Source organism: Tasmannia lanceolata, unplaced genomic scaffold (genome assembly GCF_043159265.1).
Source record: "Tasmannia lanceolata isolate RefF3 unplaced genomic scaffold, GAP_Taslan_0.1 ptg000007l, whole genome shotgun sequence".
Lineage (NCBI taxonomy): Eukaryota > Viridiplantae > Streptophyta > Magnoliopsida > Canellales > Winteraceae > Tasmannia > Tasmannia lanceolata.
The window spans coordinates 7,403,728-7,431,287 of record NW_027518684.1 but is presented as its reverse complement, the minus strand read 5'-3'; the positions used below and the strand labels follow the sequence as shown (position 1 = coordinate 7,431,287).

The 27,560-nt window shown below is 37.3% G+C and overlaps 2 protein-coding genes across 3 annotated transcripts; both read right to left on the bottom strand.

Moving 5' to 3' along the window:
* Nucleotides 1–214: 214 nt before the first annotated feature.
* LOC143881678 (ubiquitin receptor RAD23d-like) lies at nt 215–17,802 on the bottom strand. 2 transcript variants are annotated; one of them, XM_077384922.1, is made up of 12 exons: nt 17,643–17,802; nt 14,455–14,616; nt 10,324–10,377; nt 7,907–7,989; nt 7,708–7,797; nt 4,555–4,732; nt 1,855–2,004; nt 1,710–1,775; nt 1,582–1,629; nt 1,263–1,372; nt 785–863; nt 215–525 (listed from the first exon to the last, which is right to left on the bottom strand). In XM_077384922.1, the coding sequence occupies exons 1-12, from the start codon at nt 17,706–17,708 to the stop codon at nt 409–411; spliced, it is 1,203 nt and encodes a 400-aa protein (XP_077241037.1). In that variant the 5' UTR covers nt 17,709–17,802; the 3' UTR covers nt 215–408. The 2 variants fall into 2 exon arrangements, with proteins under 2 accessions (XP_077241037.1, XP_077241038.1); XM_077384923.1 differs by lacking the exons at nt 215–525; nt 785–863 and having other exon boundaries at nt 1,352–1,488.
* A 4,894-nt stretch (nt 17,803–22,696) lies between these two features.
* Nucleotides 22,697–24,365, bottom strand: LOC143881679 (zinc finger protein CONSTANS-LIKE 16-like). Its single transcript, XM_077384925.1, has 2 exons — nt 23,275–24,365; nt 22,697–23,065 (listed from the first exon to the last, which is right to left on the bottom strand). Exons 1-2 carry the CDS (start codon nt 24,292–24,294, stop codon nt 22,826–22,828), a joined length of 1,260 nt encoding a protein of 419 aa, XP_077241040.1. The 5' UTR covers nt 24,295–24,365; the 3' UTR covers nt 22,697–22,825.
* Between the last annotated feature and the right edge of the window lie 3,195 nt (nt 24,366–27,560).

Here is a 27,560-nt window from a genome sequence, read left to right as displayed (position 1 = left end):
CTTCGCCATTCTGACTCCTCTATCAACAAACCAAACACCCCAAATGGGCTGTTCATCATGGGTATTGACATCCTTGGATAAGCTGTTCCTGGGATTGGCTATCCTGCTTGGGGGTATTTCCCATCACTTTAACGGGATGAACATCCCTTCTTTACTTGGGCACTTGGACACAAGCATTTGCAGTACAAAAAATGTATAGAAATGGTGTCAACACTGCATGCATCACCGGTGAAATAATCCGGTGCAAACATTATAAACAATTAAGGATTCCCAACACCTACTATGCAAATATATATATTGAAAAAAAAAAAAAGAAAAAAAAAAAGAATCTTTTCTATAGTTTCCCATCTAGTCCAGTATATGAACCACATTAGAATGGCTAAGGACTGGAAGAGGATGAACTCCTAATCATTCCTCAAACTCATGGATATGATCCAAAAGGTAATTTGCGGCTAGCTCTTCATTTTTGTTGCAGGCGAAGAAAACTTCCAACACAATCGCTCGATCAAACCCCATTGCCTCCAGCTGCGAAAATACATAACAAACCCCATAATCAAGATGACCAGATCAATCAGATAGAGAGTTAAAAAGTACCAATCTATAACATAGACAAGTAATTTGGACCCACAGAAAAAAGAAACAACAAAGGATGAGAAGAGGGCTACTAACACTTAAATGCATTAACCAACAGAGGAAATAAAAAGAAATTTACAGACATTATCAGTTACAAAGGGGAGATAATGTCATCACAACTTTGCAATTAGGTACATGTAAGGGGACTCACACGTTCAATAGCTTCCCGCTCCTCAGGAGTAACTGTCACTGCCTGCGGCATTGATGATTCAAGCTGACCCAATATATTGCTGTGGAGTACACAAAGTTAGGAACCATTATTACGAGCACCTATTTCACAAATATCTCTAATATTTTCAAAATATTGCCTTTTTATCGCGACATTTTGATAAAACGACAAAATCCCCGAAATGATCCCAAGATTTTTAAAAAAATGACATTTTCATTTTTATCATAAAATATCACGATATTATCCCGATATTTTTACGATATTTTTAATTTATATTTTTTCTTAAATTTTATATATTTTTTAAATACTTTTAATTTTATCGTTTTTTTTCCGATAAAAATTCAAAAAAAAAAAATTAAAAAAATTAATATATCCCGAGATTTTTCTTTGCCAAGAAATTCCCGAGAACAATGTTTGTAACAGAGCCGAGCACTAACGTAAAAGCATAACACAGGCTCACCCCTCTGCTCCCTCGACAGGTTCATTGATCAGGTGAAGAAAGTCAGCTTGGTGATCTTGAATGAGTCTCATGAGTTGAGGATTTTGTTTCCCTAGTTCTTGAAGCATTGGCTGTCGACCAGAAAAAAAAAGCTTCACAAACACAGCTCAAAGAAGAAAATAAACAGATTAACAAGATGCAAGCGCATGAGTTGAGGATTTTGTTTCCCTAGTTCTTGAAGCATTGGCTGTCGACCAGAAAAAAAAAAAAAAAGGCTTCACAAACGCAGCTCAAAGAAGAAAATAAACAGATTAACAAGATGCAAGAAATAAGAGAAAACCTGCAAGATTTGGGGGTTTGCCTGCACCATAGCTCGCAAGGCTTGGAACTGCATTGGGACAAAAGGATGTTAATTTGTAAGCTGTTGGAAAGTTGGTCTACATCTCTAGCTACGGCATTGATAGGTACCTGTGGGCTGTTGCGTAGAAAATCCAGGGTGCCAGCACCAGCGTTAGAACCCACATTCGGAAGGCCCTGTTGGCAGGATAATAAAGGTTATTAGCAAGTCGAGAAGCTCAAAATAAGGTAAAACCAATGCTCGTATTGTTCCAACCTGAGGAAAAAGATCCAAGGGATTTGCATTGGGTCCACTGGGAGGAGCTGCTGGCTGCACTGGTTGGGGAGTCTGGGCTGGAGGGTTTACAGCTTGTTCGCTTGGAGGGGTTTGAGCCACAGGAGGGACTTCCGCTTGTTCAGGAATACCCTAATACATGTAAGAATAATAGTGTAAATTATAAATGATAAAGCTCATACAGTTCACATGATTATATTGGAATACTTTAGAACCAAATGGGAAACGGCGACGATACAAAAGAAGCAAACATTTTGAATATGGATGTGCATGCAGAACTGAGCAAATGGCAAAATATTTGCCTACTTGCCTAGTATGAAGTATGTTGCACATGCATGGATAACATCTTGGTGAATTACATTTAATGAGCATGGAAGGGTAGACTAAGGGACTCTTTCGATACTCAACTCAACTCAACTAAGCCTGTGTCCCAAACTAGTTGGGGTCGGCTAATGAATCCTTTAGAAAATTTTCATGAAGAAGGTGAAAGAGCCTCTTTCGATACAGCTAAAAATTATTTGCATAAAATATTATAATCTTAGAGGTCTTATAATATTATAAAATATTGCGCATGTGGTTTGGAGGTTAAATAAATTATAAAATATTACAGTTCAACTCAACTCGACTAATCCTTTGTCCCAAACTAGTTGGGGTCGGCTAATGAATCCTTTAGAAAATTTTCATGAAGAACGTGAAAGGATCTACCCGGCTCAAATTGACTAAGTCTAATCCTTATACTAGTTGGGTTCGTCTACATGGATCATTTTCTTCCATTCTCTCCTATCCAAGGTCATATTCTATGTTATGATACTAGCCCTCAAGTCTTTCCTCACTGTTTCTACGGTTCTACCAAAGTTGTTTTCGGTCTGCCCCTACCTCTTTTTACTCCATCAACTTGGCACGAGTCACTTCTTCTCACTGGAGCATCCAAAGGCCTACGTTGCATATGCCTAAACCATCTTAAGCGGTGTTCTCTCATCTTCTCCTCAATTGGTGTCACCCCCACCTTTTTACGGATGCCTTCATTTTTAATTCGATCTAACCTTGTGTGGCCACACATCCATTTAAGCATTCGCATCTCCGCTACACTCATCTTATGCACATGCTACTTCTTGGTGGCCCAACATTCTGAGCCGTACAGCACGGCTGGCCTCATAGCTGTATTATAAAACTTTCCCTTCAACTTGGTAGGTATTTTATGGTCGCACAAAACACCTGAAGCATGCTTCCACTTCAACCAACCTGCTCTTATTATGTGGTTAACATCCTCTTCAATCACTCCTTCCTTATGTCGGATTGAACCAAGATAGCGAAAGATATCCCTCTTAGGTATATCTTGTCCAGTCATATTTACTACATCCTCGCCCCGCCTCCTTACTTTACTAAAGTTGCACTCCATACACTCTGTCACAGTTAATATTATAAAATATTACGCATGCGGTTTTGAGGTTAAATAAATTATTTGCAGACGATGGTTATAATAGTTTTAGAAAGGATACAGTTAATAGCTTCCAAAGTGGCCTTCATGATCCATTTCCAAATAAGATCAGATTAAAATAATCTTACATGTAAATTAGGACCGATTCTAGCAGGCATCCAAAGAGGCCCTAAGCCAACTTGTCAGTCCAAAAAAAAATACAAACAAAACATAAACTCCCTAAGCAAAATATACTTTAAAGTTAAAAAGAGCTACAAAAACATTAAAATTTTCAAACCTCCACACAACATCCTGTCAATACCTAATCTAGGAATACATGGATAGAAGAACAAGGTGATGAAAAACACAACAAGCACAAGAGGAAGTGCAATGGGAAACACCTTTCTTATTATTAGAGAGCTAGTGTACTCTTCAAATAACATGGAATTGTGGTACACACTTACAACATAATAAAAAATAAAATAAAAGATTAACATAAAAACTATAAACTTCAAATATATTGACTTATATTTTCACGAAGTTCCCTTAAGCAAAATGCAAATGGAACTCAACCTAATCATCCTTCGGTTTACATTGTCCTTGATCTCCCCCCTAGTTAAAAAAGAGCAGGCATACGGCAAGGTGTTCAAGCCTCCTTAGAAGGCGAGGGCAAAAGCCTCTTTTTTTAAAGTTCGAGGGCATAAGCCTCTTGACACATTAAAAAGGAAAAAGGAGAAGGAAAATTGGGATGACTAAGAAAATTATAGAAAAGATCATGAACAAACCATACATAATCAATACAATAGTCAATACGCTTACATATTGTGAGTACAAACATACACTATATTATTTATTTTTTTGAAATGGAACATACACTATATCATATACACTTATATTATATACAGTAAGTAGGTCCAGATTTTGAATAATTAATATATATACATACAAGATAGTTCAACACTAGTGCATTAAGAGTAAATAAAATAAAAGAAAGAAAATTCCATCATTCAGCTCCTTATTGATCAGAGAAACTCTTTGCAACTAGTGGTTATCGGATTTGTTGAACAATCTTAAATATAGGAGAAAATGGTGGCACACAAACTGTGTACAAAGGTGAAAAAAGTCTCAAATAAGGACAAAATAAAGATATCAAATCTCAAACACCAAGAACCCCACCCACACCCCCATTCATCCTCTCCTCCCCACCCACACACCCACCCAGACAAACATACACACATAACTAAAGAAAGAAGAAGCACACTTACAGAATATAAATATTCAACAGCTCTCTCTGGGTTATTGTAAGCAGCACGAAGAGCACGAACAACAGTGTCCCTGTCCCAACTTCCGCCACCAATGTCAAGAATATGCTGAATGGCGTCCTCAAAGTTATTGCCTGCAACAAGATTTGATGCTGCTTGACCATAGACATTTGCTTCGGTACTGTTTCCACAAAACATTAAAAAGACAATACCAACAGGTGACCCAACCGAAACCACAATGATTTAGAGTAAAGAAAATAGGAAATCGATATTAGACGATAAAAGAAACCAAGAAATAAAAAGTACCACTAGAGAAGAATGTGCAAAACAAATGATACAAAGAATAGACAGTCATCACTCATCGTACACTGATTTGCAAGAAAAAAATAGACAGTCATCACTCATCATACACTGATTTGCAAGGAAAATAGACCATACTTTATGTAGTCGAGAAAATGGACAGGGAAAATAAGAAAAAGGTAGCATGAGACCATGGAGAAATTTATAAATAGAAATTATTAAGTTATATGAATATATATAGACACACATACTAAAGAGAGAAATCAGATATACTTTAACAATAGAGAGAGAGAGAGAGAGGGGGAGAGAGAGAGAGAGAGAGAGAGAGAGAGAGAGAGAGATGTTTCCCCAAAGAAGGCGTGTCTTTTTTTTCCTTTCAGCAAGACGTATTTGGTGATATCACTACGATAGATATGCATTCATAGTTGCATACACAAACAAAAGATCAGACGATGTCATCATATCCTCTAGTTGACTACAGCCAATCACCACACATACCCTTATAAATCTAAATTGACATGTACTAATATAAACATAAAGGAAATAAAGTGAGCCAGACTTTAGATTTGGAATTAAGGCAAACAACATATATTCACGAATGTGTGACTGGTACATGGGAAAAAAGCCTAATATAACAAAAAGTAAATAGTTATTGTTTCATTTTAAGTAAAAATATGTAACACGATACAGAATTATATTTGCATATAAAAACTAAAAGAGGTTCAATGATGAATCTCCCAGCACAAGACATCCCCAAACAAGACAAAAATAATAATTATAAATCTTAACATCATCATAAACATTTTTCATTTCCTTACCAAATCTGTGTGAGGCTACCAATACAAACTCACGGGTTCAATAAATGAGATTAAAGAAATTATAAAAACTGATTCATTAGTAAGTCAAGCTATGCTCCAGAGATTAGATTCGTGAACTGGGACAGCATTGCCTAGTTAAAAGAATTAGGCTTATGATGCCATAACTATATATTCTACATACAATTCAAGAGACAGATTTCACTTGCTCAGAAGCCTCAAGTCATTGACAACTTCCAAGTTCCAAAGTACTCTTGAAAGAGTATAAGTCTATAGTGAATACATCTACAAGGTTACCGTCAACTCACTGATCCAAGAGATTTGTAAGGATGATTATGTGCTTCACCCTTACTAGAAGAAAGGATGTGGTGCATCCAAGAAGGGCTCAATGATCTTATCCAAGTTCTTTAGGTGTGAAAAGGTTCAACCTTATACTACTTTCTGCTAAAAAATGAAGCTTTCCGACGAAGAATTTGAGATATGGATTTAAGGAAAGAGACCTTTTGTAACTAATTTGTTGCTCAAAAGACCACCAAAATGGAGGAAATCTCCACTTTGGACTCTTTTCAACAAAATGTGAAAGAGGAACTTTCGAGCAGAGTTTGAAATATGGAACAACTAAAGTGGAAACAACGTGCATAAATGACATGGCTTAAATATGCAAAAAAAATAAAAAAATTGCAAATTCACAAGGATAAAAAATCAAATCAGCAACAATCAAAATTTTGTTGAAGCCTTCATTGAGCATTCCTCTACCTTATCTACCAAAAAATAAAGTATGGTTAGCCACACCAATACGCATACATGGCATGCAAGAAAAGGATGAGTTAATGGTCCGAGAGATTCATGTCAGTGATAGCTGGAGGAGATATGAGCACAATGATGCCCTCCCAAATAGGAGCTCAAGTGAGACTTTGAAGCAAAGGTAGCACCTTGGATAAAAGATTTATGTTACCAAGGCACGAGATTTGGAAATACGTTTCTACTGTTATTACTTCTCCATTATTCTTTCTACTGAATTTTAGAGAAAAAGAATAGAACCAAAATAACTCTCCTGAGCTTCGTAAGTCAACAACAAGGACCATCAATACCTTTTACCCTTTTAGCCTAATAGTTGAATCTTTTGGTAATGCGATGAAATTGGCAGATCGAGATGGTTGAGGCATTTAGGTTTTCTGCGGGGTTGAGCAAGAATGATGCATGTGGATGGTGCTATCTTCTTTTTGAATCTCAATTCATGAACGTTCACTTAAAAATTGACAAAATCTAACAATCAGGATACTCTCCCCTCACTTAATTAATCATGATTCAAATGCACTTCGAAAACTAAAAGGGCTTAAGAATTCAATACATGTGTCCCTCAGAATAAGAAATAGTTTTTGGCCAGCCAACCAGCAGGACCAAGGAATGACTATGAATCGGGTTGCTTTGTTATCAATGTGTAGCAATTCTGATGACCTTTATAATGATCAAGAAACTGCGATATAGGCCATTCAGCCTCATAACTTGATAAATACAACCATTTTTAGTATCATTCAAAAAAAATAAAAAATACAACCATTCTTAGCCTGGCCACACCTCTGATTGTGGTAATCAAGCAAAACTAACAGTTTTCATGGGTTGGCTCAATGAAAAAAAAAACTCCATCTAAAATTACGGCAACAAAAATTCATGATCATGTTAGTTCAACATTACAGAAAATAAAAGGTTTCATTTGACTAAATATCAAAGGTGGACTACGAGAGAAATAAGAGCTTTACAAAACGTATAAAGCATGGGTTTATAATTGAAAAGTATTAAATAAAACAAGAAAATCTCAAGAACCCAAAGCAGGCCTATCTTTTTCCCGTTGGCAAAACTGAGAAACAAGTTTGAAAGAAAATATGCTCCACACTCCCTGACATTATTAATGGACCCATACACACTTGGATGAGCTGTACTAAAATGCCCACATAAGGTAGCACTACAACAAAGTGACAAACATACTGTCTCCATCGGCAGTTAAGATAGTTAAAATCAGAGTGTACAGAAAACTACTTACGGTTCAGTAACCATCGTAGAAGCTGGTGCAGTGGTGGCGGGAAGAGGTGCAGGAGTGGCAGGTGGAGGGGGCGCAGAAACAGAAGGCGGACTGCACAATGAGAAAGAATCGCAGCTCTTACATCAGATGTAAAAAGTTGGATAGATAAAAAGTTAAACATGTTACTCACAGGGTGAATATGTAGTGAAAACAAACTCACGGAGCCAAATTTGCCGCTGGAACTTGAGGTGTTGCTGATGCGGGTATCGGAGGATTAGCAGCCGAAAGACTTGTTGGCGGTGTCTACGTACAGAAGCAATGGCATTGTGTGGATTCCTTTTAATAATTTATCTGAAGCTAATGAATTATTCCGTACAAGACGTAGTAAAATTCCAGAGTTGGAATGTTTTAGAGGATTTTTGGGAGTTTCAAGAGATCTTGAAGCCATCCTACATCTAAGAATTGAAGTTTCGGTGGAAATCTTACAATTTCAGCCAAAATTTTTAAATTTCAGTTTCGGTTTTTTAATATTTCAGTCCCGGTCGAAATTTCGATATTTCGGCCGTAATTTAAAACCACGCCTACATCCCAAGCATGGAATAATGATACAGTCGTATAATTAAAAGTGTGAATATAGAAGACAGCATGATTAGATTGGTCAAGCAACTATCAACTCAACTCAACTCAACAAAGCCTTTGTCCCAAACTAGTTGGGGTCGGCTAATGTATCCTTTAGAAAATTTTCATGAAGAAGGTGAAAATATCTACCCGGCTCAAATTGACCAAGTCTAATCCTGTCACTAATTGGGTTTGTCTACATGGATCATTTTCTTCCATTCTCTCCTATCCAAGGTCATGTTCTCTGTTGTGTTCCTAGCAGTGGTTCATAATATCTTACATGCTCGGTTAGAAATTCAAGATATAATATTGCAAGTGGATCAGTGGGTAAACAAAAAACTCTCATTCGGACAAATATGTCTTCTGAACATGGAGATACTTCCACAAACCTCCCTCATTTGCTAGTAAAGTTATAGTCCGTAACCATTACAAAAATTTCCCAGAAAAAAAAGTGCTAAAAGTCTACTGAATTGGAAATTTTCAGACATGTGGAGGACAAATTGGAAATAAATTCAAGAAGATGATTTTTCAGTACACTATAGTAATTAATTAATTATAAAAAAATGTAGTTGATGTGGTAGACTGCAGGCCATTCTCCAACACTTCCTTATGATTCTGATGTTACTCTCGTGTCCTTTAGGTCCAGCTTGAATGGGAATTTACCAATGTTTTCAAGCAACAACAATAACCGGACACATGGTAGCCTAGGCTCCTTTCAAAGACATGATAAAGTTATATTGAAGGAATCGCTAAAGGCAACCCTAGTTCTAGTGGGTTTCAGCAAGGTGTTCCATGACAATATTGATAAAGAAATTATGGCTTATATTAGGCTGTCTAGCACAAGAGGTTCCCAATAAAATAGTTGAAAACATGGTGTGATTATAAGAAATTTTAGACTGATGCCATTCGATGTCACTGAAAATCTCAATCCCCTCAAAGACAGCATTGTCCAATTTGATGAAATTTTTATTAATTTTAAGTTAAGTGTCAGTGAGCCTAATCATATCCAGTCAAATGCATAGTAAATTGCAGCAGACTAGAGTGTAAGTTACATGTTCAATTGAACCAAAATAACAATCATTCAAAAAAAATTGAACCAAAATAACAAAATAGATAAAAGGCAAAAGCAAGTTATAAGATAAAATACAAACAATGAACATAATGTAGATGTTGAATTAATAAATGCGAGAGAAAGCTATGATTTACTGAAGCTGATACGGCAACCCCTAGAAATCAAGAAATGGGGCAACACACATACACGCAGGGGTGGAGCTACATTGAGCATAAGGGGGGCAGTTGCCCCTGTTGAGTTGGACCAAATCCTCAATAGGCCCAACTCAATTGGGCCCAGCCCCATTTAAAATTTGAAGGCCTGCCCCCTTATGTATAAGCATGTGTAAGCTTGCTCCCCTTGTGCATAAATCCTGGCTCTGCCACTGCATACACGTACTTTTTATTATTATTTTGAAATGGGATAATCAAATGACAATGCATTCATCAATCTAATCTAGCTATCTTCAGTCTTCATTATGCATAGAGAAAGAAAGAGACCAATCGGATAAAATGAATATAATATTGGAAGAAGTGTTTGTTTAGTATTATAGGTTTAGGGGAGGGGATAACAACAAATATTAGTTAAAGAAGAGTTAAAAGTTAATAATAAAATAAGAGTCAACAATAAATGAGGGGGTAAGCATTGTATTCGATAATAAATAATATTTCACTTGAAACGGTACAATAACAAAAAAAAACGGCTTGACGCACACACATTAAGTATGATAGTTCTAGCAGTATGTTCACAAGTGTTGAAAGGAGTGTCAATATGTGTAGACATGTGTCGGTGTCAACATGTGTTGACACGAGTCTCTTGAAAATTTGAAGTGTCGGCTAAATCATAAAGAAAAAGTAAAATAGAAAAAGGAAAAAAATGAAAACAAATAAGAAACATATGGAAATCGAAATAGTATAAATTCAGTGCTAAAACATCACTTATCATTCAGAAAAAAAAAAACATTGTACCTGACTTGTAGGCGCAGCTGCGGTTGTTGAGGCTCCACTTGACGAAGCCTTAGGCTAAAAATATATGAGAGAGTGTCATGCAAAGAATTTGATACAGGCAAGACTAACTATTAATATGAGAATATACCAATTTAATGTGCAGCGATAATATCAATTAAGCAGAGCAAAAAGATGAAGAAAGAAGGCGAAGAACAATTCCTAAAAAAAATCCAAACCAAATTAGAGATTGACGTTCTTTTCCAAGTGTGCCACATAAAGTACAAGGTTTGCAAAATTGCCAATCCAAATCACAGTTGACCAAATCAAACTAGATTTGCCATTGCTACTCATCAATTGACCAACCCAATAAGTGTAACTTTGAAATTGAAAATTCCAGGATCATAAGTATTCTTTGCAAGGAAATTTTGGGTAGAAAATGTACGGGATGTTTGGCAAAGGTTTTGCTTCTTAACCAAAATTGAAATTTATGGTAACAGATTCTGCTGGCTTTGAAAACTACGAAGTGCTGTTTTCGTTAATCTTAATTTCCTATGCGACCGCATATCACATCAAGAAAGGTTCCAAAGAAAGAGTCCTTTTTTATCACTTTCTGCAGCTAGAAATTTCCTTTAGTAAAGATTTCTAGCAATATACTGTTTATATAAATATATATATATATATATATGTGTGTGTGTGTGTGTGTGTGTGTGTGTGTGTGTGTGTGTGTCAACAAGTGATAAAATATGGGAGCTCATTGGAAACAAAGCCCAAACCCCAAAGACAACTCTACGCAGGAGGCATATGATGCCAATTCCTTAATTATTTAAAATGCACTTCAAAAGTAGAAAGGGTATCGGCTCGAAAATTAGCTTCCAAGTGTGGAAAGTTTGTCCTGTTGAAATGGAAGAGAAGATAAGCTGGAGCTCATAGGAAACAAAGCCCAAAGACAACTAAGCAGGAGGAATATGATGCCAATTCCTTAATAATTTAAAATGCACTCCATAATTAGAAAGGGTATCAGCTAGAAATTTAGCTTGCAAGAGTGGAAAGTCTATCCTGCTGAAACGGACGGGAAGCTAAAAAGAATGGAAGGGAAGATAAGCTTCACTTTCTGGGCTCTTGTTATCAAAATGCCAACAAGGACCATCTAATTGCATCCACAGAGTTGCCTTAATCCAAATAGCCTACGGTTCTACCATAAAAAAATAACTTAACTCTATTGCATAATGCTAAAAGCTCACACAATCCTTCCGCAACACTATTGATGTGCTGAAGCGGAAAAACTTTCACATGCCAAACGGATGGCGTTATGCAAGAAGAAGAGAAGATGGATCGCAGATTCGCATCTTTATCTTTGTCAGAAGGCACCACAACGACTGAAATGCATATACTAAAGTCGTAAGTGTAATTATATTTATATGAATTGCATGTGAAATGTGGTGCATGTATTATATGTAAATATTTAAATGAATTACATGTGAAATTTGATATGTAATAAATTATTAGGTACGTGTGACGTTGCATGGGTGTTGGATGTTTTTAAACCATTAGGGATGGATTCTTGCTTATGTGAAGGTTTCTAAGTATGTAATAGGGCTTATTCTAACATTTCCAGAAGTTTCACCTTTAAATCCTATCATTTGCACATGTTTCCATGATTTTACAGGATTTCCACCTGAATTTCCATCGAAAACCGAAAGGTTTCCGTGGCAACCAGAACCGAAACAGAACCCGAAATTTAAAACTTTGCTTAGATATTATGATAGTGTTGGTGCAATGGATTAATTTTACCAAATCTACAATAATGGGAGATAGCACATGTACTTGAGCGTGGTGGAACTAATCTTTTGCTCTCTTGTCTGGGACTATTTCTGCATATGAAAGCCATCAAAAGCACTGTAGGACCTAATGGTAGATAAGTTCAAGAATAAGCTAAAAAGGGGTTTGCCATTCCTTAGAGGATAGTGTGAATTGTGACCTTATTACTATGCCAAGTTAGAGAGATTGTGTGGCTTGATCGCCTTAGGGGGGGGGGGGGGAATCCATCGCTCACTCCTCCCAGCAAGGTGCCGAAAGAATTCACTAGCACTAGGAAAGGAAAGAGCTAACTTCTGCTTCATCTCCTTAACCATTCATTCTATAGGGCGAGTGTCCTAACTAATTCAATGATTAGAATAATGGAGAAGGGAGAGGTCTTCCAAAAAGCCTATACTCCGACTTCCCTTTATTTGAGATTTCCAAAAGGTTAGGGATGAATTTTCATATGCCGATCTGGCCTGGGGGGATAGAGGCAGGAATGGGAGGAGGAGTGAGCGAGGAAGAGAGAGCTGAAGAAAAAACCAAGAGATGGATGGCTTCCCTTCCTTCGTTCAGAGTGGCATTCCCATCCACGATATTAGGGAATTGTAAAAAAAAAAGAGAGAGATCGAAAAGATCTTTTTCCCTAAGATTCCCATTTGGTCCATTCAAGTCATACCTCTCCAATCGATATTCTATTTATATCAGTCAATTACTATTACAGTACTACGATTCATAATTTGAATAAGAAAGAATTGTTATGTAGACACGTCTAGGTAAGTAGTTGTCGAGGTTTAGAGAGAAGAAAGGGAATTTGTGGAGAGAAGTCATCGCAAGTAAGTATGGTGAGGAATTGGGAGGACGAAAACCTAAGAGCGTGAGCAGATCAAAAGCATATGGGCATGGACATTAAGGGCTCCCAGCAAGGTGCCGAAAGAATTCGCTAAAAGCATTCAATTAGGAGTGGGTTAGGGGAACAGAGTCAAATTGTGGATACAGTCATGATGCAGTGACCAATCCTTGGAGGTTCTCGGGGTTGTGCTGGTTAAGGAAAAGTAACTATAGCAAACTACTGTGTTAGATATCATGTTGCTATTTCATGAAAGCCAGCATCCCGAAGGAATTTTCTACAGGGAGTTTGATTCAATGTCTTTGATGAGATTGTTGGACGATGAGTATATTAGAGAAATGGGCAAAACAAAGGAGTTTGGAAGTGGTTTTTGAACGTCTTCTTAATTAGTTCCTTTTACCTGCGACTATCAGGTCATAATGACAGTTGAGCTTAGATAGTGAGTTTATGGTATATTTGCTAAGATTAGAGATAGAGTGGAAGGTTCCTAAATGGAATTGCAGATAGGTTAGCAGAGGAAGGAGTTAACAGGCAGGATTTACAGATGTTTGATGTTTTGCTCCCATAGGAGGTGTTGCCTGGTTGTATTTTCAGTTGTTTATTTCTTTTATTGCCTGCTACTTGTTTCTGTATTTGGGTCAGTCTCCCCTTTATTATTAATGAAAGTTACTACCGTTCAAAAAGTGAATTTATGGTCTACTTCAGGCCCCTGAGGATGTCGCATTTGTTGAACAGTGGGTTGGAGAATTCCAAACAGTTGTGATGTGTTACAGGCAAAGGAATCAGTTAGTCACCTTCTTACTGATTACTTGGTTACTTGGTACCAAGTAATGGGGCATGTTATTATCTCCTTCTTACTGTAGTTGGACAATGCTGGAGTGCCTTGAGAATTCAATAGAGAATTGGGAATTCGCCACATGACCAGGGAGAGGGAAAAATATGTGGAAGCATTGTAAATTAGCTATTGTATGGACTCTTTATAAGGAGCGCAAAAAGAGAATTCTCATAGGTAAAAGAAAAGCAGTAATAAGCTTTCAAGAAGTTATGTTATCCTTAGTCTCTCAAATGAATGGGCGTAACTAAGTAACTAACCCATTCCAAGGAATGGCAAGAGAAGAGATGAAGAGATTTCCATGCAGTGATCTTTAGTTATTAGATATCATTCTCCCCTAGATTTTGGCAGTAGTAAATAAAATTGTTATTTGTTATTTTTCCTCGTGAAAATCATAGTCATTTGGGTTGAGGTAATATCTTGCGCTAATAAAAAAAATATTGGCATTCAAAAATAAATAAATATTTAATATTGAAATTAACATACAAGGTAGTATAGTACGTCCTAATAAGAAAATGTTGCAGATTGGTTGTAAATAAACATATTTTGAAAATTAAACTAAAGTAACAAACTACACCAACTAGAATGATGTTTTAGCTACCTCCTTTACAAACTAGAAACAGAAATAGGACAAAAAATTACCTCAAAGAACATAGAACACTTGCGATCTTACCTTAGACAACATAATGACCAGAAAACTATTATCAGAAACATTGTTCTCTTCCACTGTTGTGGTATCTTTAAGGACTTTCCCTTGATGTATAAGCATTTGCTGTGCACTAGGGTAAACGTCTGGACCTTGGACTATTTCTATATGCTTTTTGACATCAGCAATCTGCATAACACAGATTTTCAAGCTTGAGTTGGCCTGGGTACATACAGCCAAAACAGAGAAACCAAAGAGAAAAAGGAAATGCTGGAACATGAACGTGGTGAACCAGATGCCTAATATACATGTCTACATGTGTGTACGAAGAGCATAAACTACAAGTAATGTGGCAATACAATCAAAAAAGAAAAGGTCACAAAAATAAGGAAAAAGATTTTTTTTAATTATTGTGAAATTTATGAGAAATAAAAGAAACCATGGAAATAAGGAATGCGAAATGAGAAACCATTAAAGATTGTGAATAAAAAAAACTCCCCCATGGTAGTTATTATCAAGGTTTTAAATTTCGGTTTCGATACCGGTTTCGGACCCCACCAAAACCGAAATTTCGAAATTTCGGCCGAAATCCGGCGAAATAAGAAAGAGAGTATTTTATTTGATACAAAATTTCGGTCGAAATTTTGGTAAAATATTAAAAAAATTAAAAAAAAAAAAAAAAACAGGTTTTTTGGGTGAAATTTCAGGGAAAACGAAATTTCAGCCGAAATAAAATACCATTTCGGGTAATAGCGATTTCGGTGTCGGTCTCCACCGAAATCTGACATTTCAGTCCGAAATTTTGGATTTCGGTCGAAATTTAAAATTTCGGAAAAAAAATCACATAATTTGGAAAAAAAAAATACACGCAAAATCAAAGGAAACGGCAATATTCCAATTTGAGTAACCTCAATTGTCTCTTTTGATTGCAAGGAAAACAATTCAAAAAACAAAAGTTCTGCGTAAACCAAATCTCCATCTTGTATGCCATGTCCGATCCACTATCCAACTTACATTACCAACCTAGTAGGAGATGGTGACTGAGATGGTTGAAAACCCCAAAATGCAAGATGCATGGATAGAAACATTTGCGTGTGCGTGATAGAATGGTATTTCTTATCTAGCAAACTGACAGAAGCGCATGAGTAGTCTCAAATCAAATAAATAAAGTAAATTGCCAACAAAAAAAAAAAATGTTACCCTCCAAACAGCTAGGGATTATTGCCACAAATATAGCTCAAATTGCAAATTACTAAATTACCACAACAAGAAGTTACCCTCCAAGCAGCTAGAGTTTTTGTTTTTTTTTTTTTTTTGAATGATAAAGCAGCTAGAGATTATTGCCACAAATATAGCTCCAATTACAAATTACTTAGCCATGATTCAGATACTCGTCTGTGGAAGCATCCAAAAGTACAATATACCTAACGATACATAATGTGCATCCAATACAAACATGCAAATCCAACAAATGACAATGTAAAAGTTTTCCTCAGAAAAGTGTTCTACGATAGTTTTGCTGTACATTAAAATTTGAAGGATACAAAGAAGAAGTATGAACCCTAATGGTCCAAAAATATTGGACATCAACGAACATATCATGGTATAAAGATCATATCAATCCACCACCACACATGAGAATAGTGATCGCAAGAGTAAGTGGGCAGATATGGATAATTGCCTATAAGAGAAAAATACTGCACACCAATCGTGACTACACAGTATCACATATTAACATGCCAACACCATAGACTTCCCATATACTATAAAATTTTCCAGGTTTCTTAACTGCACTGTAAGCATCCAGGATTCTGCCGCATATAAACATCTCAAGGTTTATTGCTTGATTGGCTTAAGCCCTCAACATTTTGTTTTGTTGAATTTTGATGATCATTGCATAAGAGAAAAATAATTAACAAAAGATAATCAAGAACAATTGAAAGGTAGCTAACTCTGCATCAAATTATCAATCCCAAATCAATGAGTACCAGCAATATTACATCAATCATAAATAATAATGTGCAAAATGTTACCAGACAATAATAAGCTTTCACAAGGAATCAAAGAGGACTATCCTGTCCTCGTAACCCAGACATGGTCTTCTCCCAACAATATAAAGGGAATAGAGGTTAAAGAGATTGGCCTCGCTACACACACAAAATATTAAAAGAACTGAAAAACAGTAAAACACTTTGTCAATTAATTATGAACTATCGCTATTTATTAGGGTGTGAATCATTCCCCACGAAAGCACGAATATGAATTGCAAATGGAAAAAGAACCAACAAGACAATAAGAAACGTACGAAAGACATCACTCCAAAAGGCGCGATTTGGATCAAGATGCACAGATTTTTACACAAACAATTATTTCAACAATAATATGACTTACCGAAACGCACTCTAGACGTCAATTAAAGGGCATGGAACGTTAGGAAACCATACATATCACCAGACATACCGCATGCAAAATAAAATTTGACAGAAAAAAAAAAAGATACCACGACTGAAAAAAAAAAAAAAAGAACAGTTCAAAAGGAAAATTGCAATGCCGTGCATCAGGACAAGGAAAATCATCTCAATCAACTGGGTAAACCTAGCAGGCACAAACTCAGAGCACTCCCACATAAACACAAAAGAAATAACAATAAATAACCCTAATCGATCTACTCCACCGATTAAATAAAGCAAACCCTTCAAAAGAAAATTCAGAATATAACGACCCAGTATAACAAAAAATCCATCAATCCTAGTGCTTTCTACCCAATAGCTATGAAGTATTCTACCAAAAAGTCCCTAGCTTCATTCCAACAACTAGGGACTTTTAACGAATCTGGATATACAGAATCGACATAACGAATCTCAATCCAATAGCTAACAACAAATCCCCGATACCTGGATACGGATAACGTGAAATCCCAATTAAAATCACCATCTTTTAAGTTAATTCTACAGTGTAGATGTGATATACGGCCTCATGCCCTTGCGTATAAATAAGAGAAATTGCTAGGGTTTCTGGAAATTGACCTAATATAGATATTCAAAACATGAAACAGATGAAGAAGATAAAATCCCCATCCAAGGCAGATGCAACTACTCTTAAAATCAAGAAAACTGAACAAAAAGAGTTCCAAAAAACCCTAATTCTCAACAAGCAGTTGATAGTAACATGAGGAAACGAGAATCAAGGAGAAAAAATATGAGAGAGAAAAGTACCGCGTCTTGGGGTTTAACTTCGATCTCGAAGTGAGTACCCTTCAATGTCTTCACAAAAATCTTCATCTTCTTTGGGTTTAGGTCTTGAATCTGCGAAGAGGAAGATAAAAAGTTAAATACCAAAGAAACAGAGAGATAGAGAGAGAGAGAGTCGTATTTATAGGAGGTTACTATACTTGTATCTATCTCTTTTGGGAAGTAATACATTCGCCCCTTTTTCTTCCACGGGCCACCCCTCTTTAGTGTATTTAATTATTTATGAGTCATGACGCCTCTTTTAGTCTTTTCACCCTACAAGAGGTTGGAGGCGCAGATATGATTTTGAAAGAGGTGAACACTAGTGGGGGCTGTCCCAAGTAAAAAAAAGGAAAATGGTATGTTCCACCCATCTTTTTTTTTACCAGGGACAGCCCCATCTAGTCTAAAAGAGTAGCCATAATTCATAAACATACTAGTGTGGGGTGTCCCTGAAAATCATCTCTGTAGGATGATCTGACAAACTGATCTTGTAGAGGGACGGCGGGCCAATAATTGTAACTACTACATATTGGGGGGTCCCAACAAATTAATGGCTTGGATCATCGAGTAAAGTGGGTCCCATTATATTTTTAGAAACTCACATGGAACACACGAGCCCACATGGTTTGATGGTCCAAAGCATTCATTGTTGGACCCTGACTGAGAAAGGTTGTGCTGTAAGATTCATCTTATTTGAATGAGAGGTTACCGGTCCATCTTTACAGGGACGGCACCATTTAGGATACTGCAACAAAGTGTGCCTCACTGTATTTTTATTAATATGCACAACTACTTTCAAACACCATATAAAACTCGTGTAGATATATAATATTGTGTATAATTAACGTCTCTTCGAATCCATTGTGCCATGCAGAGCATTTGCATATATTTAAAGGGTAATTTATGAAAAAATTGTCTTTTGTTTCCGAAATGACAGGTGGGTGGTGTTTTATTTGATTTCACGTCAATCTAGCCCATAAAAAGGAGGAAAATGCCGTCTTCTTCTTCTCTAATTTTTTTCGATACCACTGCCGAGCATCATTGCAACTCGGAAGAGGAAGAACCGATCGAGTCTTCTTATTCTCCTTCGTCTTTCTTCTTCATCTTTTTCTGCTTCTTCTTCATTTTGAAGCATATTGGCTGAGTCTTCAAATATATGAATTATCACTGTTCATTAAAAAGGAAGAATACATTAAGAGCTAATTTTAATAATATACTGTTGGAAATAGAGCAAAAAGAAAAAACATAAATAAAAATAGAAAACCTAAACCAAATGGTGGTAAAGAAGATGACGAATAAGAGAAACAAAGAAGATCAGAAAGAAGAAGAACAGAGAGGACCAAAACGAAAACGAAGATAGACAAAATAAAATATTTATCATTTTTATATACCTTTTGCCATTCTTAAAAATTATAAACATGTATTGCCAATAAAAATAACAAATTTACTGCTCTTAATTGCATTTTAACTGGGAAAAACTTTTTAGCGCTTCTGTATATCCTTTACCTATCTTAAAAACCATTGTACATATTACAACTAAAAGAACAAATTTATTGCTCTTAATTACTCTTTCGCTGCACAAACTTTTTTACCGCTATTATCTTTCTTTTACCGTTCTTAAAAACAACATACACGTAATGCCAATGAAAGAGAAAATTTAACGCTCCTGATTAGTTTTTTTACTGTATTAAAAATTTTATAGCATTGATTTTTTTTTTTCGCCATGATAAAATCTATTCCACGCTAACCGTCCTAAAAAATCTAAATATATTTTCAACACTCTATTTTTTACTATAAAACTTTTTTTCCGCATAAACTCATTTTCACCATCGAAACTCATTTTTTATGTTTTCTATTCTTTTTTGTTTTTTCTTCTTATTCTACTTGGATAGAAATAGTGAGAAAAGACTTGAGGGCTAGAAACATAACAAAGAACATGACCTTGGAAAGGAGAGAATGGAAGAAAATGATCCATGTAGACTAACCCAACTAGTGTCGGAATTAGACTTAGTTGATTTGAGTCTAGTAGATCCTTTGACCTTCTTCAGGAAAATTTTCTAAAGGATTCATTAGTTGACCCCAACTACTTTGGGACAAAGGCTTAGTTGAGTTGAGTTGAGTATTCTTCCTCTTCTGTTTTTCATTTCTCTATGTTTTCATAATGTTCTTCTTCGTATTCTTGTTCTTCCTTCAATAATCCAAATCATTACTTCTCTTTGAAGACTTTAGCCACTATAGTTCACAAAACCATAGGAATACAAAGAAGAAGAAGACGAAGAGCATAAAAATTTGATAACAACCCTTAAACAAGGAAAAGAAAGAAGAAAAACTTAGCATGTTGGCCTTAGAAATTCTTTGGGCCATTAATCTTTTTTTTCCTTCACTCTTTCCCATAAGCACAAGCATTCAGTTTTATGGGTTGTAGTCAGCCACAGGTCTAGTAGATCGATCGATCTGATACCATGAAAAAATTAAGTATTTATGGTTACAACAGGAGCAAGATCGAGGACTTGTTCTCTCTAATTTTTTGGGGTTCGGATCCCTTGTACATAAAACCTTCTCATAATATCTATGCCGTGAAGCCTCTCTTGTCTCTTTGTCCCCTTCTCTCTTCGAGATAGGGGTACTTATATTGTTTTTATACAAAAGGGTTTGTACCGTGTCTATTGGATGAAGCTAATTGATAGCCCTTGGATCGCCATATCGCATGAAGTGATGTCTAACTACAAGTTATCTCTGTTATTGGCTTCTCCGGCCCGTTATTTTCCAGATCGATGGTCTGTGTGTGTCCACTAATATAGCGGTGCAGGTTCATCCACGTCGAACCGAATGCCATTGTGATGCATTGACGGATTGTCATTGTCACATAGTCGGGCCACATTAGTGTGCATCTTGTTTCAAGGGGATGGGCCTTGCATTAGTGGGTGTGAAAAGTGCACTTTTGTTTAGGCTCCGTTCACTTGTGTTTTCGGGAAAGCAAATCCCTGGAAAACAGCCTCTTTTTTCCTTGACAAGACAGAATTATGGAGTTCACCTGCTTTCCCGGGAAAATAGAATTACACATGTGGAATTTCTACAATAAGTCAAAAAATGACATGGAAAACCCATTTTCTCCTCCTCTGCTATGTTTGGTTGCCGGGTTTTTTTTCGTTCCTGGGATTTATGCGGGAGAAAAAAAATCCCAGGAGATTGGTGGGAAAAAAAATAGTCCTAGAAGTATCCAAGTAAAATAAAAATCCCATGTTAAGTTGACCGGACTATGGTGGGAAAAAAAAACCTTTGTTTGGTTGCTTGAACTGTTGGGAAGAAAAAAAATTCTTCTCAAGCTTATTTTTGGTTCCTGGGATTATTTTGGGATGGGATGAAAAGGCAATCATTACAAAAGTGGGATTAAAAAATTCACCACACAGGCAATCATTACAAGAGTGGGATTAAAAAAATTCTAGTGCTAAAAGGCAATCAAACATGGGATGGGACCAAAATTTTACTAAAACTTTCAGGGACAAAAATTTTTCTGGCAACCATACGGAGTATAATACTTTATTTGGTTGCTGGGTTTTTTTTTTTTGTTCCTGGGATTTATGTGGGAGAAAAAAATCAAAGGAGATTGGTGGGGAAAAAAAAGTCCTAGAAGTATCCCGGTAAAATAAAAATCCTATGTTTAGTTGACCGGACTATGGTGGGAGAAAAACACACTTTGTTTGGTTGCTTGAATTGTTGGGAAGAAAAAAAATTCTTCTCAAGCTTATTTTTGGTTCCTGGGATTATTTTGGAATGGGATGGAAAGGCAATCATTACAAGAGTGGGATTAAAAAAATTCACCACACAAGCAATCATTACAAGAGTGGGATTAAAAAAATTATAGTGCTAAAAGGCAACCAAACATGGGATGGGACCAAAATTTTACTAAAACTTCCTAGGACAAAAATTTTACTGGCAACCAAATGGATCAGGGATTTAATTTCCGACCAAAAACACTCTGATTTCGTTTCCCTGGAAAACTAGTGCAAAAAGAAGGGCAAGCAGTTTCCCTGGAAACCTTTTCCTGCGCAAGTGAACAGTCTAGAAACAGTCCGGTGACATCGTTTCCTGCACAGATTCCCTGGATTTCTTTTCCTAATGTCACGTCAAATTCCCGGGAAACATTTTCTTTTCATTTTCTGGGAAAACATTTTCTTTTCACATTCTTTCTTCTTTTTTAGAAAGATTACCATCAAACTTTTTTTTCTCTCTCAATGATCAATTATTTGTCGCAAACTAATGGTGTATCAAGGGAAAAGGAGCCTTTTGGGGATGTGTGTAAAGGATCTAGTCAAGTGTCAGCATGTAAAGTTATTCAAAAGCTTTATTTTGTTCAACCAATGAAAGACTATTTATAGGGTATTGTGATTTAGTCCCTTAAGAGTAGACTTTTCAAGCTGAATTTATATTAGGAAAGGAAAATCTGCGCACAATATTCCCTGACAGACTATTTACTTATTTAGTGTTGATACTTTCCCAATATTTCTTGACATAATATTTTTGCCAACCCGCCTTAATATTTTGTGACAATAAGGCTGCCTCCGCCCGATCTTTCATGAACGATCTAAGCATATCGAGATTGAGTGCCACATCATTCGACAAAAAATTCGTGAAGAGAGAGAGAGAGAGAGAGAGAGAGAGAGAGAGATAATGAATTTAAGCATGGAAAGCCGTTGGAAAGGTGCTTCCAAAACAATGGAAGGACTCCTTGTGGACTATTAGATATCTTAATTAACCTAAAATTCTTTTTTTTTTTGGGTAAGTTGGGGTTTGGCGGGGACCCCTATCGGTTTATTTGATATAGAGAACCTTAAACCCTGTTTGTAGATTTTGAGAATCGATTATGAGTCCAAAACCGATTATTTGACTCAAAATTACAAGTAAATTTCACTTCAACAAACAGACTTGGACTCCCAATCAATTCTCAAAATCTATAACTCAGACCTTGAGCCGAGCATTGTATAATCCTCTTTTCACATGAGTAGATTAGAGATAGATAATGGAGGTAAGAGACAAAGAGTCAAGAGGTAGTTAGTTTTATTTATGGTAGAGGCACTAAAAAGGCCCATCTCTTCCCATCCTTTTTGACCCAGATATGCAAACTTCTTATTTGCAGAGTTGTCAAGGTCACTTACATCTAAGATTTAGAACGGAAAACTAGTGCCGGTGAAAGACACCCTCTTCACGAATCGACCTTTCATCCTCGGTCTTTTCTCGGCGTTCAATTTCCGGACCTCATACCTGATCTTCTTTGCGAAGAGCCGTGTTCTACGCTTCTCTCTGTATCTAGTCACTCTTGCTTCCCTTCCTCCATCTCCGGCCGCCATGTGTCCTCCTAGGCCTCCCATGCCGCTGTACTGATGAAAGTCCGGGGTACATGTATCCTGAAAATTTGAAAATAATTGATAAGATTCACCCATAGCAAAGTTTTGCTCGACTGGAATTAGAAGAGAAAATAATATTTAATTATAGTGAACTTTGGCTTAATTACAGTGAAATAAGAGTCACATGTAATGAATTATCATTTAATCGACAAAGTAATAAAATCATACAATTTTTGCTTAGTCATATGGACAAAATAATGGCAACTTACCAGGTAATCAGGCCATCCATCCTCAGGGTTGAAGTGGGGCCGGTCTCCGGTCGTCCACGGCGATCCCTGACTCGCCCAAGCGGCCATGACCGCTGTGTAATTGAGCCTTAGAGAGACCCTTTTGCCCTCTGCGTAACCATTATTTACCGCCACCACACCCGCACCTGCCTTTTCCTCCTCCTCCTCCTCCTCGCGGGTGGTCGGCGTATCATAGTCGAAATTCAAGTCCAGTGTCTCCCTGGAGAGATCCATGTCAGCATCCACGTGGCAAGCAACAGCTCCCTCCACGTCATCCTCCTCCACTTTCACCCTTCCACTATCAAAACAACAAGCCATCTCATCTTCCTTGGAATCCAACAAACCCAACCCTTCTATACAAAATGAGTCCTCATCTAGACCCCTGCCAAGTAAACTTTCCACGTCAGCAGCAAATTCCAACAAATCCACGTCGGACGGGAGAAAGCCCGGTAAGGTGTCAGATCCGTCAGCTGTCACCTCCGTGAAATTATGTAAGATCAACGGCTTGGATTCTTCTACCGCGATAGATGAATTATTCCCAGCGAGTGCAGCAGAAGAGGTGCAGAATTCTGCAACAAGTGGGTCGAAAATTGGGACTCGGTATAGAAGATGCTCTTCCGAGTCATCATCGATGGATGGGTCATCGGACCCGAGTTCGGGAACGAGTAGTGGGATTGGAGCTGACTCGACCTTCGGGGGAGGTAAGACCGAGTTGGGTTTGGATTGGCGAGGAGTGCGAGCTTTGCGTCGGAACCCCTGGTGCCAAGCGGGCAAAGTCTCAGTGGGATCAGAGTCTTCAGGCTTGAGAGAAGCGGTTTTGAGTCTGACTCGGTTGTGCCGACTCGCTAGCGGGTTGGCCGAGTGGATGGACGAGTCACACCCTTGGCAAAGGAACGCGTCGTCCGCGGCGCAGTACCAACGCGCCCGCCTCCTCATGCACCCGTCGCAGGCTCGTGCGGTCTTGCCACCCACCGCGTTTGCGACTCGTTTTTCCGAGTTCATCTCTCTCTTTCTCTTCCACCGAGTCGTGACCGAGTTCAATTCAAATCAAATGTAGCAGAGAAATATCGAGGCTCCTTATTTAGAGGCGAAGAGCAATAATTGCATGCGGAGTGGGGCCCACGTCGCACTTTTACTCTGCATTTCTCTGACAAGAACTCTTTTGGGATGTTTTAGGGTTGGAGATTTCGCTTTGGGGCCCACAACTCGGCCTTATCTCGTTGCTGATTGGCTGAATGGGAAATGTGCATCTTAATCTTGGCCTTTCTATTGGCTAGCCTGTTGTAATATAGGATTTCTTGTGGGACCCACAAATATAGGGTGGGATTTCCACGTCAACATCTCTAGCAGTGAGGGTGACTGTGCTTTGTACGTTTTGTTCTCGCGGTCCCCATTTTTTATTTTCACTTTCAAGTCCGGACGTAGATTCGTAAGGTGGGCATCATCACCACCATACACGTGGCACAGCGGTCTGCCGATGTGGACGTTACATCTGGGTCGGCTCCCCCACGGTATAAAATTGGTACAGGTTTGGACAGTACTGGTCACTTGATTGCTGAGCAGGAAATGGATTGCTTGTGCGTTTCTAGAGTGGCCCACCTATGGTGGGGCCTATCAGGGTGATCTATAAACGCGTGTAAGGTGGAGATAAGGAATGACTTTCGCTAGTCATGGGTCTAATTCGGAATCTTGTACATTGGTAGGGACATTAATCTCCATATAACAATTTAATAATTCAACGTAGAACAAGGGAGTGTCGATATCACTTCCCATGTCTCTTTATCTCCTGCACTCTCGGTCACCCTCTCAAGTTGGAGAAAGAATATTCCATGATTTTTTTTCCTTGGTCGACAAACATGCCCTGAGTTTTACGACCTTTCCATCGTTTGAAAATTCACGGAAGAAGATCTCTAGTGATATACAAAGATTCAAAGACGACATTTACCCATTTACAGGGAGTTTCCTATCTAAATATTACAACGGTGTACTGTGGCCTCACTGAGGTATTTTGTAATGAAATTTAGTATAAGCATAAAAAACTTATTTCGAATTTATAGAAATTTTCCATTTTTCAATTAGTTAACATAAGTTGTCAAATAATTAAAATAAGGTGATCGAGACATAGGGGTGCCAATATCCAATAAGGTGATTTTAATACTATTATGCCAAAAAAACAAAATTAAAATCCTGTTGCTCTCTACCGATATAAAACAAGATTAAAATCCTGCTGCTCTCTACCAATATAAAACAAGATTAGCATCTTGCTGCTCTCTACCATATATTGGTACCATAGATCCTAATATTCATGAAACTCCTGATTATAGGGGAAATGATATGTTATTCTTATATTTTGATAATGACACTCCTTAGCTCTCATTATTAATTAAACTATTTTTTTAAGCAGGAATTTATCTCGGAACCCAGCACAGTACCTTTAATTTTATTCATAAGAAAAAATAATTAGTAGAGGACATAAAACCTTGGCTCTAGTCCAACAAGATACATGAAGAGGGGAAAAGAAAACTTCTTTATCCCTTTACACATTATTTATGAAACTTGAATAATGAAAGGAAAATGATATACTGCAGTGTGCACTCCAATACTATGACGACTACTGTACTTTATTTGTACACTTCTCTATTTGAAGAAGCCTAACAGATGTTAAACTCAACAATAAGATAAGGTTTGATACCATGCAATCCAAACATGGTCTTGTGTCATTCGTATTGATTTTCCAATGAAGTTTTAGTACATAGAAAAAATTTCATTACAAAATACCTTAGTTTTGATAGGTATACAATACTTTTTTTTTAATAGGGAGTGTAAGAAATATTTTTTAGTTTGCTAGCTTTGTCACAAAAATGTAGCGAATATTTTACGGCCTACACCATAGGATGATCCAAACCGTCCATTTGATCATTCCCATCTGATGATTGCATCCCTACAATCTATAGAGGAATGATATATTTTGGAAACGTCGTCACTGTGTTGGGATCATCCTATGGAAATGATTTTTGGCATACAACCTATGGTGTAAGTCCGTACAGTGAAGTATTTTTTAAAAGTATTGTGCGCCTTGTACCATAGGATGATCCAAACCGTCCATTTAATGGGCCATAATATACATTGGTTGTTCCCAAAAAATCATTTCCATATGATGATCCTAGCCCTACAATCTATAGATGAAGGGCATATTTTGGAAACTCCTATAGATTGAAGGGTTGGGATCATCCTGTGGAAAATGATATTTGAAACACAACCTATTTACATTGTGGCCCATCAAATGGAAGGTTTGGATCATCTTCTTATGAGGTAAGCCGTAAGGTACATGTAGACCTGGCAAAAGCGACCCGTGCCCGCGGGTCGACCCGACCCACCTGCAAATTTGCGGGCACGGGTCTAAGTTTTAGTGACCTGTCAAAAACTAACCCGCGGGTGACCCAACCCGCAAAAACACGGGTCGGGTCGGGTCAACCCGCAGGCACCCGCATTTTTACAGTATTTTTTTTTTTTTTTTGAGAATGTTATCAGCACTTACTGTTTTTTATGAGGGAACTCCTCAGTTTATAAAAAGTACGGTATGGCCCGCACCATAGGATTATCCAAACCGTCCATTTAGATGGGCCATAGCCTAAATAGGTTATGCCCCAAAATTATTTCCATTGGTTGATTCTAACCCTCCGATCTATAGAGGGTTAGGATCAACCCTCTAACATTCAGATTGGAGGGTTAGGATCATCCTATGGAAATGATTTTTGGAGCATAACCTATTTAGGCTATAGCTCATCTAATGGACGGTTTGGATTATCCTATGGTGTGGGTCATACCATACTTTTAATAAAGTGAGAGTGCGCTAATAAGAAAACAACAGTGTTGATAACATTTCCTTCTGTTTTTTATTTTCTAAGAATTTGCTACCAAACTTCTCTTATGGCAACTTCTCGGCATGTGGTCATCGTGGTGCAAAGATGCGCACATGGCAAATGTTGCTAGCAAACAAAAAAAAACAAAAAAAAGTAATCATTACACAAAAAAAAGTAACATAGCTAAAGTTGTAAAGTTTTAAATGAAAAATTACCTAGAAATGGTTATAAAGTTGTAAAATTACGAAAAAAAATACCAATAAAATATAGAAAGTTATGACAATTACAGAAAAAACAGATGCGGTCAAATTGGAAGAATTATTACAATCTCATATATGCGCGGGTTGACCCGGCCCACCCGCGGGCAGCTCGGGTCACCTAAATTCTGACCTGCAAAAATGCGGG